General features: G+C 41.0%; 1 protein-coding gene across 7 annotated transcripts in view; it reads left to right on the top strand.

Moving 5' to 3' along the window:
* Trpgamma (Transient receptor potential cation channel gamma) overlaps positions 1-15207 on the top strand; it is a 55720-nt gene that overhangs the window by 14151 nt on the left and 26362 nt on the right. For 5 of the 7 annotated variants that reach the window (XR_004580425.2, XM_034315450.2, XM_034315447.2 and 2 more), the window contains exon 2: positions 8923-8975. Coding sequence is in view for 4 of the 7 variants with exons in the window: in XM_034315450.2 (XP_034171341.1) it covers positions 8942-8975 (34 nt within the window). In the remaining 3 variants the exon portion in view is untranslated. The remainder of the gene's footprint in view (positions 1-8922; positions 8976-15207) is intronic. The other 2 variants (XM_034315451.2, XM_034315452.2) reach the window with 1 other exon arrangement.

The following is a 15207-nucleotide window of genomic DNA, read 5'->3' as shown; positions in this document are numbered from 1 at the left end:
TTAGACCTTCTAGTTCGATAGCTCGTGATCCGGGAACACAAGCTGCCCAGAAAGTTCCTTCTCTATCCCGTTGGCTGTTTCGAACGCTTCGCTTAATTGTGAACGCCAAGCAAAGTGCAAGGCACGATTATAGAACATTTGACCAGAGGGGATTAAAAACGTCGGCTATTTCACGAACTTACACTTTCCTCTTTATTATATCGATTGTAAGAAATGTTCGTATTTAATTTTAACACGCGAGGTTTCTCACCTGTCTCCGTGATAAGTGGTCCTCGGAACCGCGAGGAAAACCCATAGAATCCCTATACTTCCAAAGCGTCGGTTTAATTCGTCAGCTGGACGAAGACACGCTGGCTAAAGAGCTTAGAGATAATGTCCACTTTAAAATTGGATGTGCTGCAATGTACGGGACACGCTGCACTTCTCCCATCGTCTCGACTGCATTCCCTTAATTACTCCTGCGGACGGTGTACTAATTAACAGAAACGCCGCGTTCTGTGTTCCAGCCGAGGCGAGAACGCGAGGCTCGATCCGATGAATGGATCTTGCTTGTACTATTGTCTACAAGTACATAATTTCGAAAGGGCGGACGGAAAGACGAAATATCCGGGTCCATGGTATTCGATTAGATCGATTACCAAATTTTGTTGTATTCTAGAAAATCCCGCAATTAAAGTGGAATTAGGTATGAAAAAATTCAAAATATTTTTTTTACGACACCAATCGGGAGTTGTACTCTACAAGTTGCAAAAAGTTTCGTTCCGATTGGTCCATCCGTCTCGGAGTACTGATCGAATTGAGTAACATTCTCCTTTTTCCAAGTCGGTTAATAAAATAAAATAAAGTAGAACGTACGAGCACTGATCAGACTTGCGGTCAAACGAAAAACTCTCTCGGTTTTGATATTTTCATTTACATTTCGATAGTTTCAATTTTAAATCTCGAACGAAGCGCGAATGTACCTATCCGAATCGAGCTTAATCTCTACGTTTCAATCGATCGTTGTTCGAACTATCCTGACCACGGAAGGATCAAACCAATCCGTGGGGAATTTCCTCGAAGATTCACGTATTGACGAACGGTTCGGAACGATGGACACGGAATTCAAAGAGATTCCGACGGCAACCGAAGCCGGCGCATAGGTATCTTGTCCCTGTGAAGATGATGCAGGTCAGGATCGTTCTCGGAACGCTATCGAGCGAAAAACAAGGAAGAGGAATCGTCTCGAAACCGAAATGCAGCTCGTGCCAAGTGAAACGCGAATCGAATTCATTGAACGTACCGTGGCTAACACGATCCGCTTTGTACCATCCAAATCGCTCTATTTTAGGTTCTTTCAGCTGTTTATAACACCTGTTTTCTTCTCTTCGCAGCCTTAGGTGAAACATTGTTCAATCGGGAAAACAAATAACCTGCAACAAAAACGTTTCCGTTTCCTTTCTACGATGCGAAAGTTGAATCACCGCAAACGTTTCAGGCGTGAAATATGAAAAAATGTAGAAGAAGGTACTTTCAATTTTTATTACGAAGGTTGCAACCACTCAAAGATCAATTGTTATTGTTTTCGTGTTGCATTTGCACGAAGAAAGCGAGCTTCCGATGCATGTCGAGAGCTCTACTGCAATTTCCAACGTTTTCTCATCGCCGCGCGTCCCGATCGCACCTTCCGATTGTGTCCAGGGAATAAAAGAGCCGGAAGAGGAGGAGAAACAAACTCTTTACTCGCGAGACTCTTCTTTTTCCTTACGCGTTCTGTTTTCCACTTCACGTTCATCCGTCCCCTCTTCCTTGGCGAATAAAAAGGAAAACCCACTGCGGTGCTCGAGCACCAAGAGAAGGAATAAAAAATAGAAGCAAGGGAGGAGGGTGAAGAGAGAGAAATGTGAAAGAAAGGGAAGGGTTACGTGGCTTATCTTGAACTCGGCACGCTGAAAGCCGTTTCTGTCGCTTTTATCCCGTCGCTAGACAAAGTTGAGTGGCAGTAGCGTAATATTACGCTACTCTTTCCCTTTCCTGTTTCCTCTTGGCTTCCGGAACGGCCGCGATTCGAACTGCTCGTTGAATACCAGACTAATTGGAACTGAAAGCCTCGGCAGCGAGGACTGTCTCCTAATGGCGTCGCTAACGAGCGTTCTTCTCGATCAAACTGATAGATGCATTCGTGCGCGCTTTGTGGAAGATGAGAGAAAGAAATTTGGAATTGCATTGAAGCTGGCGACAACGCGTATAGAATATAGAGCGCGGGTAGTAGAGTGTAGAATATGGAATGTAGAACGTATAGAGTTCTTAATAGAGCATACAGCATAGAGTGGTTAAAGATTTAATTAACGGAATATTAAACCGCGTGATCTCGCTTCGATCCCGTCGCACCCATTGTCCTCCGCGAGCCGCGTCAAAGTGACGAAGAGTTAGGAGGGCAAAGTTCATTCGTCGAACGGAATGTTCGCGGAGAGATCGAAGTCGATTTTCGAATAAACGACTGCCGTCCGCAGGCACTAGTCCGCGGCTGATTGCAGCCATTGTGCATCCCTGAACGAAGTCCTTCTATCTTGTTGATCGCTGTTTAACCGAAATGCAGGCATTCCTATGGTTCCACGGGAAATCGAATCGGAAGCCTGCATGTTCGTCCGTCGTGTCCGACTGTTTATTTTTCGGCAAAGGTCGAGCATGTGCTCTTCGGCGCGGAAAAAAGCTGAAAACAAGCAGCCCGAATCTCTGCAGTGTATCCTTTCTTTCTAGTTTTATTGTGCCCGTTCGTTTGGCAGGAAACGCTGACGGAACTTATAAAAGCTTGGGTTGAAAAGAGAGACGAGACTACCGCCGTGTTGGTAAAAATATTTTATGAACCTAGATTTGCGTACTTGATAGTTTTCAGATGTTGAATCTTCCGTGTGACACGGTTAACAAACGAGACGGTATTTAAATAAATTTTTAAGTATGATGTTTTACTACGGTCTAGGATTTGGGTCGCGTTCATTCATATTATCTTCAAAGTTTCGCGTTAAGTTATCTTTGTAGCTGAACATTATTTTCCCGGAATTTTGCACGGTGGGTAAAAGAGATGCAAAAAAAGGTGGTAACACAATTATTATTTAACGCGATTAACACTTTTACAGAGTCGCGCATTGTACAGTCGTCACAAATCGATCGTAGAAATTTAATTTTCATAATGTATTTTGGAAACCATTATCCGAGTGCTTTGCGAAAAATGTTCGCGATAAGCGTTTGAGTATTCCCATCGTTAAAGAAGTAAAAATAGACACGAAGGGGTTAACGATGATTAGCTGAACGGAAATGCAACGGGAACAGCAGTGATTCTAATAGAAACGCAAACTTTGTTATCACCCCTCGTTTGAAACTCCACGATAACGATACCTACCACTCTCTTAACGTTACACCGATCGAAACATGCGAATATTTCTCGCGAAATATTTCCAAGTTGGAAAGTAAAGCGGAGTTTTACTGGACGAGGGCAACTCGACGAATATTGCGGTCAGACTGCAACTTACCGAACAGCGGAGGGTGGCAAGATTTATTAAAACCGCGGGAAAATTTTTCGCGATGTTAGCTTTCCAGGTCCCCGCTTACGGAAAGATAGCACTGCAAGATAGTTCTAGAGAAGTTTAGCGACGGAACTTTCTAAACTTTGCAGTAGGTTTCGCGCGGTTCCTCTACACGTTCCATACGCAGCGATATAGAACCGTGAAATTTTGTTTCGCATTCTTTGCGTCACTTCGTCGTGCAATTCGCGAGCTATATTATTCGCGAAGTTTCTTATTGTTTTGCCGAATGATACGTGTATGGATGTGTCCAAGTTGCCGTGCATCGCCGACCTTCCGAACGCCACTTTGGTACCCTTTCAGACCCAAGTTGAAGAGATAACATTTTTTTAAGTCTGACCTCCCTGTTCATTCTCCTCCTCATACATATGGATACGCGACCACGTGTATTTACCACAAGGGTACATGATCGCGGTGCAGAGGTATACCTGTGTGTTAACGAGACCAAAGGGAGACGCAAATGTTGGGGTTTAACCCGGCTCTGTACATGGCATCCTTTAAGGAGGCCAGACAGACTCCTATTCGTTCGAGTCTGTCCGATCGTTATACGCGTCTAACGATGGATCGATAGTTAGGTTTGTGGTTGACAGTTCCGGCGGTAATTTACAAAGTAGGCGTCCCCTCGGATAGAATAATTATAGGATACCGGATGGTTCTCCATCAGTCGCGCAATCCGACGCAATCTCTAGGGAATTGAAATATCCAAGAAAAGTGGAAAACTTTAGCAATTCAGCGATCAATTTCGCGTCTCTTCGAATTCATCCAAATATATGTTGATTCACGGCGCAGGGAAGGGATCAGAAAATCGAGGAAAAAAATCTTTGGATCCGTGCCAATGGCCGGTCTCTCTCGTGCCACCCTTTCTTTTGCGTCGCGAGACCGTTTAATTCAAATTATATGCAAATTACAGCGGGACCAGCCTGGTTGCGTTTACTTATAGTTTACCTACTGTGGTGTGCTTTTACGATCGGTCCTTTCGTGGAAAATCGAGCAACGATACGTTCTCTAAAGACCTCGTTTCGTGTTTTACGATGACTCGGATTAAATTTCTGCGGTTGAGAAGTCTGAAAAAAAAAAATCGGTTTTTATCAACAGCCTTACATAAAATCGACGATGTTTCATATTAATACCTTTCTTGGTTGATATGAAGTAACATCTGGTAAGGTAATGTTACTATCGTCTACTGTATTAGGAATGGCATTAAATAAACAAGCAAGATAAAGAAATAACATTTTTACCGCGCGAGCTTGATAACAATGCTCGTTTAGATATTTTTTGCGAGGATCCGTTGTTTCTTTGATGTCGCTGGGGAAATCGTTGTTTACGCAAAAGGAACGTAAAGATAGCATTGTTGCAAGCAAACAACTTTACTACATCAGCGATTCGCTCGTGAAAGAAGGAAATCGGATACGGATGTTACAGGCCAGCTACGTCGGTCGTTTTCTCTGTTCGATCGTCTCGTATTTTCCTTTTTTTCGCGAATCTCACGAAGAGATTTCTCGTGAAAGGAGCGTCTTTTCGATTCTCTTCTAACAAAACTTGAGGAGCCTTCCTCTATCGTTCGTGCAACTTCCTCAGGGACAAATTTTTTTCCCCACCTTATTTTTCTCCCGGGTTCTGTTCGATCGCCAACAACCATCCCTGGAACGTCGAACAGTTTATGAATATTTCCTCGAAAACGAATGGAACTTACGAGCGAACGTGCTTGACTTTTCAATTAAATTTTCTATCCCTCCGGAGATTCATCGCCGACGATTTTAATACTGTTCGTCCGATGCACCGAGCTACGAAAGAGTTTTCTCAGTTGAAACGGTAATTTCGAGTTACGACCACGTCCGGATTCTCCTCGTCCCACAGCCTTCTGGTTTTTCACGCGAAGCACGCGTAATAGGAATGTCCAGAATGGTTCCTGTCAAATTAATATTCAGAACCAGGTCGAGCGAGTTACCTTAAATGGACGAACCACCGCTTGAAATGTATTCGAACGTTTCTGAAATGTGTGCACGAATTCTCGGACGGAATTTATAAGCCAATTAAGAGACAACGCTGCGGTTAAACACTTGATAGCATCCTTTCTCATGTGCGAAAATTCCAAATTTTTCCTATATCCTTCTTCTCGAGCGATAAATATCAATGATATCAAGATACACAGTTCCATTCATTTGGAAAAAAACTTGACGATCGTTGTGGTAATGCTTGATTTACGGTCTGCGAGTCCAGCTGCTCGCAGCATCCAACCATGGGGTTGCGTTTTTCCATTGTTGCCATTTCAAAGTGCTTGATGGAGTTCCCTCTTCCATCTTCCATCGAGCCAGTCCGTTATCGTTTATTTCTTTCTTTATCTATCCGGTGAAAGAATTTCACCAGAAATCTTTCTTTCGTTGAAAACATTCGTTGAACCAGCAGCTTCATTTATTTTATTATCAGACCGTTCAAGGCAGAAAAATATAACCTTTGATATTTAGCTTTATGATTAACGTCTGTTTCACCCTTATTTATCACTGTTCCTATCAGCCATTTGAAATCTGCTCGTGTGTCTAGCGTGCTCTTTTAGGAATATTTCTATCCAAGACATTTTCGGCTCGTATTTCCTTGATGTTGGGTTCTATTTCACGTGTCAACGTGAAAGAGGAAGAAAAATCTTTGTACAGACGGTTGGTTCCTGGGACATTTGTACGTTTTTTTTCTTTCCTTTTTGTTCACACAAATTGTGCTGTACAGAAAGTTGACATTGCGACTTACAAGTTTTCGAATTTTCTTCCTGGGTACTTACGGTGATGAAATGATTAAAGGGTTAACGGTTTCTGTAACTTCGACTGGTACGAAGTAGGTGTCGATGTTAGCATTCAGGAAATGGCAACTGCCGAATCTCAGTTGAGATTTATTCGATTTCGGTGGCACGAATCGCGAATAAATCTCGATACACCGACACACTAGGCAGGCTTGCTAGCAATCGTAGGATAGAAGGGTAATAAATTTCTTAAACGTTCGATAGTTACCAATTCGTGTTCGTCCTCTGCCAACATTTTGGCACTGTTACCCGCGCGATTCCCGCTCGCGAAACTTTTCCTCGAAAGAATATTGATAAAAAGTGAAAGCATTTCATCCCACTGAACTGGACAATCAGTTCTCTGATAAAACGAGCAAAGAATCGTTCCGCTTTTTCTCACGAACAAACGTGATGATTGATCTCGCTTGTAATTCGACGTTTGTTTGCACGATCGTTAACCTGGCAATTAAGGATAACCGATCGTTGAACTGGTTTTCAGACCGAAGAGATTTCAACGGGAGCTTTATCGAATACGCATCGAAATGTTGGCGTTTAATTAATCAACGATTTAATAATCGTATAACGAGAAAGGTAGATTCTGTTTTATTGGGAAATCGAGTCCGAGCAGATACAGTTAATTGGAACAGCGATAAATCCATCATCGATCTACAATTAACACTTCTTTTTTCGAAACTAGAATCCGTATCCGATAAAATGGAATCCATCGTTAAAATAACGAATTTTACAGAATTTCGAATTTGTTGAATTTATGGATGTGGAGGATATTGTTAAATTGTTGCATATCAAATAGTCGATTCTGGGACGTATAATGTCTGACACGATTTCGTGACATAAAATCACCGCGAAATGACACTTTTCGGGGTATCAATTTGAAGCTCAAAGTTCTACGAAAATGGCTACATAAACGTTTCATTAATGTTCTTAATATAACACACCTTTTTATTAGATATAGCAAACAATAACCAGTTTCGAAAGGTGTTAAGTCTGACACAATTTCATGGCATAAAAGTGCCGTAAAATGGTACTTGCGGTAAGCTTAAGTTTTAAGAAACACGACTATATTGTTTATGTTGCCTGTAAGTATCTGTTCTCGGATGTTCTTTGATCTGAACAAAAGGATCGCCGAACAAAGCCAAGTTCCTCGAGCACGTTGCGTTCGATAACAAATGGCTTACAAGGTATTCTGTTTGAACGACTCAAGATAAGCTTGAAGAGCTGCAAACTGTATCCTGGAATTCGTAGTAGCCTGGTAGAGTAGTGGCTCGTTCGTTGCTTTCGCGAAGGTACGCGGAGAACGAGCCAGAAGGATAAAGCTCTAATCCAGCGAGAAACGACGCGATGCTTCGGTTAACGGACATGAAAACGATCGTCTGCGTAGCCGCAGGCTGTGCAAAAGTCGTTCCCATGTAATCTTCCAATCGTCCAGCTGTCCTATTTAAACGCCATCGACGTTCATCGGGAGGAGAACTCGATTTCCACTACTTTATAGCGGAATCTTGCGTGAAAATTGAGGCGAAAGTCCAATTGAACATCCGATCAGTTATATTAGCACATTTTCCGCTAGTCATCTAAAAGATATGTCTTTCTCGTATTATCGACCTCTTTTATGATTCCTTTTTATCGAACTTCGCTTGAGCTGCATTCAGTAATATTGGAAGAAAAGAAGTTAAATTAAAATAATAGAAAAAATTTCATTATCTATCTTCCTCCAAATGGATACGTTAAAAATAAATTGAAATGAAATATTATTATTTAATAAAATAGTCGGTGGTACGAGCAATATCGGCTCGTTATTTAAGGCTTGAAAAGATATTATGTATTTGACTGACTTTCACCGATCTCCTGCAGACCGAAGGTTTCTATTAAAGAAAACAGATCCAAAGCTTCCGAAAGCGAGCCAGCTGGGTTTCATTGAAAGCTCTTCACGGGAAATAGAAAACGACGAAAAGGAGTCCTGTGGTCGTTTCTTCGCGGCTCAAATTCCTGGCCGTTCGACCAACGCGAATCATCGCCGCTTTGAGAAAGAGCATCCTTAACGAGTGAAAGAGAACCACCCCCTAGACGAATCGATACAACCCTCCCGCTGATTCTTCGTTTCATTTCAAAAGAAAGCGTAGATAAAAATTGAAAAAAAAAATGATATAAAATCAATAGAACAAAATTCCTGACTGTTTATCACGAAGGCGTGAAAAGGAAACAGAAGAAACAAGCACGTTTCGTTGCGTCAAAGACGTGCAATCGAGGGTGCAGAAGCGCGGGGCGAAAATATTTTATTACCATGGATCACCGCTGCCATCAGGAAAGCGATAAATTTTCCTTGCCTGATAGAATCCTGTCCCATGTTAAAAGCTTTCCTCCTCCAATCCATTTGGCTCCTCGAACGAAAGGGCATTCCATCGAACGCGCTCCATTAACAGGGAAATATGAAAAAAAAAAGGAAAATCTTCCCACGAAACGAACCACCGATCGATGCGATTTCTATCAGAAAACGAAAGTGTATTGGTCCGTGAATCGAAACCTACTTGCGACCATCGTGATCGTTCAACTTTTGTCTTTTTCTTTCTGTTACAGTTTTCCACCGAGGGAAATCATGACAGGAACATACCGGAGATCGGTGAGTACAGGTAGCGCTTTCAAATTTTTTATGCTCCAATTTGCCTTTGCACACCGTTCAACACTCTGCACTATAAAATAATTAAGAATAGAATATTTTTAAGAATATAATAGCGAATTAAGACAAATTAAAGAGGATAATAACTGAATCAAGGGTGAGTGACCGTAGACTTGAGAAAGACAAATAATGTCATTAAAGTTGAGGTGATTTCACGGTGCACAGTTAACTCAGGTTCCGACTTCCGTTTCTCCGCAGGTTTCCTTCACGTTGCGTGTTCCCTGGTCGCGTTGCATCGATTTTTCTCGCTGGTCGTTCATAGACCCTGAGCGATCCTAATAAATTCGCACGATGCACCGGAAACGCCCACTCGCGAAGTAGCCTGTGCGAACGTTTTATCGTCGAACCAGCCAGCCAACGTACACCTTCTCAAACTTTGTTACTTCGTTACTTCGTGCCGTTCAATCTGCATAAATTTCGCGACGATACGACTACGAAAGAAAAATCGTGTCACACCCGGCTTACTTTCACCCCTCCTTGAAATTCTATTATTCTCTGACTGCGCCTTTGGAAATCACATTACATAAATTTGCAAATGAGAAACTATTAAGTTCCTAATTCTCTAATTTATGAAATTCAAGCACGATTTTAAGATTGCTTAGTTTACAGAAAATCCTTTTTCGTTTACCTTGATGAAGATTTATAAACTTGCAAGATAAGGCATCGGTCTAAGCACGCCCCGGGGCTTGTAATTTTAATTTCGTATTAGATTGAGATCAGAAAATCGACGAAAAAAAGGGAGCTGGGTGAGATGCATGAATATGCGAAGTTGTTTTCCTCGGTACGGCGTTATATGAATTTTCAGTGGTAAAAAAAAAAACGTGTTGCATATTCGATTCCAGAAGAACGATCAATATTTTGTGCACGACAACATCCTGAGGGTCGTGTACTCGTTGCACGTCGTTGATCAGCATGAATGATCGTTTTGAAAAGGGAAACGGGACTCTTGGTGTCTTACGATAATATTTACGACCAGTTGAGCTCCTTTTGTGCTGAAATATTTTCAGAACGATCTTGTCCTTTCAAGTGAAAAAACAGTCTTGAATTTTTGCAAAATAACATACGTATACATATATTAGGGGTGATGTTACTTCTAACATGCTTCTAAATCAACGAGTATCACCTAAGAAAACGAACAGCGAAAACTCGTTTATCCTTGCCACACCCTCCCCATTTTCGCGTCATTTGTTTCCTATTTGCGCGAAGCTCCCAGCCTCGATATGATATCCCTGACGATGCCGATAAGAAAAAACCGGGACGACGAAGGGTATTTCCGGCAAAATATTCCACGCGATGGATAAGATGTGGAGTCTTACGACCCGTCGTAAACCTGGCTCGAGAAAAATACAGGGTGATTCCAAATGTATGTCCTGATAAAAAGGAACGTAATAATTGGTATCGCTCTTCTATACTTTCGTGAAACACTCTCTATAGGGTTATCCAAACTGATCTTTTTATGATTTCTTTATTTTAACACAAAGTCTACTGTATGACATTAATTATCAAAAACAATATTGCTTTTTTCACGAGTCTGATGCGTTTCACCCAATTTTTCATTATATTTTCACACAAGTGGAATTCAATTTCATCGATAGCGAGTGTGATTTCGTTGTTCAGCTCGTCAATAGTCTTTGGATTATTATTGGCGTAAGCTTCACTTTTCATAAACCCCATAAAAAAATCTAATGGTGTTAAATAATTCGATCTTGGTGGCAATTGGTGTCTCCTCCTCGTGAAAAATTACTCGTTCGTTAAATTTGGTCAAATGTATCAAGCTCACAAAAAAAAGCGGAGAAGGACTGTTGAATGATATTGTTTTTCATAATTAATATCAAAAATCAAATACTTTGCGTTTTATTTCAATTTGAAGATGTGACACTCAATTTGGATAACCCTATATATCCCATCGGGAAAAATAGAGGGTGAAAATGTTTTCGAACGGGTAAATTCGATCTACTGACCGTGCAATAACCGGAAGCTGAAATGCAGCTGATGAAAAGAGAGAAGGATAATCCAGTTGGTTCCTGTGAAATTTCGTTGGCAGTTAGTGGGAAATACCAAGGCGCTTCATTCCTAAGGGACTTCGATCACCCTAAGGTGGTTAACGTCACGAAGAGTGGGGCGTAAGGGTGTTGAACTTGCTAGAGTACAGAAAGTAGATAGGATCGAAGGACATCTAAAGGGCTAGAATCTCGTCTAGTATAAGAGGATGGCTAGTTATTCGAAGAATAGGAATGGAATTGGAACACGAAGATACAGAGACTTATGGAAAAGACGTTGTGTAACCTGGCATTCAACAGCTGCTTGCTTATACATTCCACTCTTTCGAGTGGCGTGAATTGCTTCTGACAGGAATAATCGGTTGCCAGACGTTGTCTTCGATGAATTCACTCCCTTCGATGTTCCAATACGAAGAAGTAACCTTAAGTGTTTTCATCGAAAGATTTATGTATTATTCTTCTAAGCGTTAGATTGGCGTTCGAGTAATGTTTTAATTCACAGCTAATTTGCTAGGGTAGCAAAATATCATGTTAACGCAAATGATAATCGACCGTGAAGTAATTTATTTATTTATTTATTTTTTTTACTTTACACCATAGAAACTAATCGTGTTCGTGTTTCAACCACATTCGACCGAAAGCTCGAATAAAATGAATCATTCGATATTGCGGTAGAACAAGTAAATGAGATTGGTAATCATAAGTCGCGCGTCAGCTGCAAACCTGCCCATAGGCTTATTAGTTAATTGCCAAGTTATCACCTCGTAAGCTGCGCAATGACGTTCCCACGCAATTAATCCTAATTAACGATAGCGGGTTGCGTGGAACAGAAGCGACAGGGTTCCTCCGGTTTCCCATGAAATATTCCGTATCTTTTAATTACACGCAAAAGCGAAAGCATCGTCTCCACGATGTAACCATAAATAACTTGTCTCCGAAATTTTTACACTCCTCGCGTTTCACGTTCGCGAGTATGCAGATTTCTAACCGCAGATCGTAAAACACCGCAAAGCGTCGCATTAAATTCACCAGCTTGCCCGCAGAACGTAATTAAATTTTCAACTTAAACGGTTGGATTCGTGAAAGTTACTCCTCGCGATAAAATCGATCCAATGGATTAAATCGTGGTTGTTTATGTAAATTGTATGTTTTTACAAGATACTTTCACTTCTCCAGTAATTTAAAGCGTTACGTCAGTTTCATTGAAAATAAATGGAATTCGATAACGGAGCTGTATTAAATTATCATTTGAAAAGACCAATATTGGTAATATACGTTACTGATATGCGATAGAGGACTTTGCGGATTTTGCTAATTTGTTCTGAATGATCATATTTCATTTTACTTGTTGAAACGAATATTGATATAAAGTGTTATTAATATTGGCAATATACGGTGGAATAACGATGTAATATGTAAAATTATTATTTACTCTGATTGACTTTTCATCTGTTGCAAGTTCTAATTAAACTGATATCAAAATTATAACGATTGATACGATATCGATACAATAAGTCACGTGCGGTGATGGCTCCAAAATTATTAAGTGTCACTCGATCACGATGAATTCTCTCTTGTCGGAGAATTTCTAACTTTTGTCAAAGCGTGCGGAAACGAGACACGAAGTGTACGAATTTAATTAAAGGCGCCTCTCTGTAGACCTTCATTAGCGAGAGTCTTCTTCCTAAGTACTGCGGTGCTTCTTTGACCCGCAAGAGAGTACACGATCGTGCTTACTCTCTGCAAAACTGTGTTACCTTTTAGCGTGAAAAACTTTGAACGAGCCAAATTCTTTGATTCTTTTGATTCTTCGCAATAAGCTTCTGCAAAGAATCAAAATCATTTTGTCCCCTTTTTCTCTGAAGCGACAAAAATTTATTTACAAAGCGAACATGCCACTTTTTTTAAGGACAAGTATGTCGTATAAATAAGAGATATCACTTGAGGCTTTAATGTCAAAAACCTCTTGCGTGAATTTTCGTTTTTATCATAGAATCATGACAATCATGACAGGGGATGAGAGACGCTAAGAGATCACAGACAGGGGGATAAAAAGGTTGTTTTTGTCGGCTTCGTTTTTACCACGAATCGATAAGCTTCTCGATAGATTGAAGCGTAAATTAAAAGCAAAATGGAACGCGAATCGAAGCTAACGCGATGATAATTGAGCGACCCTATTACTCGTCTTGCGCGCTCACGTTTAATTAGAAAAGTTTGCCGGATGTAAAAGAGCGGGTACACGAATCGTTTACGCCTTAAAAAAAATTCAAGTTAACCTGGATTCAAAGCAGCAGTAAACTTTTTCGCAACAACGTTTCATTAGTTAAGTAGTTAAAAAGTAGGTGTGAAGATTATTGTTGAGATAACTCCACGAATGCTATAGAAAGAGAAGAATATCAATTATCTTTTTTAATGGTATTAATTCCAGAAGGTATCTCGATCGTACCATTCCCTTTAACGGTCTACGTTGGCATTTATGACGTTAATAATTATAACGCGAACCTAGCTTCTGCAATTGAATTACCATACCGTCAATTGCCACGATAATTAATTTTCGTACTCATTAAATCTTTCAACGTGGCACTGGCCTGATTGACGCGTTCTATCGTGCAAATGATAAAATTTTAGATATTATTAGTTCCGATTAGCTTCAAGTTCCACCACCCGTATCGCGATTACTTGAATATAGCGCTGATTCCCTAATTTCGTATTTAATATGGAGCCAGTCTGTATCTTGGCGAAAAGCCAATATCGTGAGACGTCCTTTGTAAGTTGCCCGAGCGACGTGCAAAAGGTATTCATCAAGCTTAGCACAGTAGGACGTCGTTCCGTTTGACCCTAGTCACCCTCAGGGATGGTGTTCAACCTTTTAATTTCTCCCCTCGCTGGTTGCAAAAAAAAAAAGAAATTGTTGTCTGTAAGCAAGCATCAAAGTTCGACGAAGGAAGGTCATGGAAGACAGAGATGGTCGATTCAAGCTTTCTTTCTAGAACACAGACGTTTCGAGGGTATAAATTATCTGTTCCTTTGTCTGGTGGTGACCTTTCAGAAATGAATGCAATGGTTGAATCGAAAGACCTTTTCTGCGAGCCTTTTTCCGTGTGATTTCAAGCTAACTGGCTCCGCCAGTTACTACGCTGTCTGACCACAAACGATCCCTTTCTACTGCGCTCTGTTTCTCTACCATTTCGTGTTTGCTCAGTATACACGGTTCTGGGGTTAATTAACTGCATTTAGATTAACCATGATAAATTCACGTAATACGAGGATTTTTAATTAATTCGTCATCTTTTTTCGATCACCTTCCATAAAGAGAATGAAGGGTAGAAACGACGGTGTGACTGTGGTAAGGAACTAATCGATGATAGGACGCATTTCCTGGACCATTGACTGCGATAATATGCTGGTGAGAATCGATGGTGTACCAGCATCAATCGTCTCGATGATAAGCGATCCGAAATTCCTCCAGGTATTGGCTATTCACGGTTAATGCACGGATTCATCGCGATTGCCTTCCAGGCTGACATTGTCCTACGGAATACCTTGAGGATGAAGGATTTCCGGAAGCTACAACCCCTCATGATATTCGTAAAATTTAATATTATTATTATAATAACGCAGGGTAGGAAATGGAATGCCTAAATTGAAAATTGCATGAAAATCAACTGGTCAATGTTAGTCACGTGTAGTAATTTCGAAAATGATTAGAACATCAGTGGAATCGGTTTCGTGTGCATCGTCTTCCGGTACAAGTCGATTCGACCATCTAGGCTGTGGATCGCAGAGGGTAGGAACCGTGTAACACTTTCGAGGATGAGGTTGGCTATGGTAATACGGGTTGAATCTGGGTCAATCAGTTGATCGTCTTTAGTTAACGGGGGATACGAAATAATGCAATTAGGCTTACCTCCCTTGCAATTAGGCTTACGTCACGTGGATGTCGAATCACGCGCCTCGACCAGATTTCCGTGAGACCTCGAATCGTGACGGTTTGGAAGAAATTAGTTTTGTCGCTCGCAAACTAGGACGTCGCGCCTTACTTCCACTTGGAAGAAACAAAGAAAGAAGAAAGGAAAGAAGGAAAACTTTGTTACAGTTCGCGTGTTACAACGGTGCATCTAGTAATCTAATTATTCTGTTAGAACGCAAAGAACGCGCAAGCGATCATCTTTTTTTCTTCCACTT

The sequence above is a fragment of the Osmia lignaria genome, chromosome 15, assembly GCF_051020975.1.
Source record: "Osmia lignaria lignaria isolate PbOS001 chromosome 15, iyOsmLign1, whole genome shotgun sequence".
NCBI classification, from domain to species: domain Eukaryota; kingdom Metazoa; phylum Arthropoda; class Insecta; order Hymenoptera; family Megachilidae; genus Osmia; species Osmia lignaria.
Note: the sequence above shows the minus strand (reverse complement) of the source record. Positions and strands in the feature narration are given on the sequence as shown.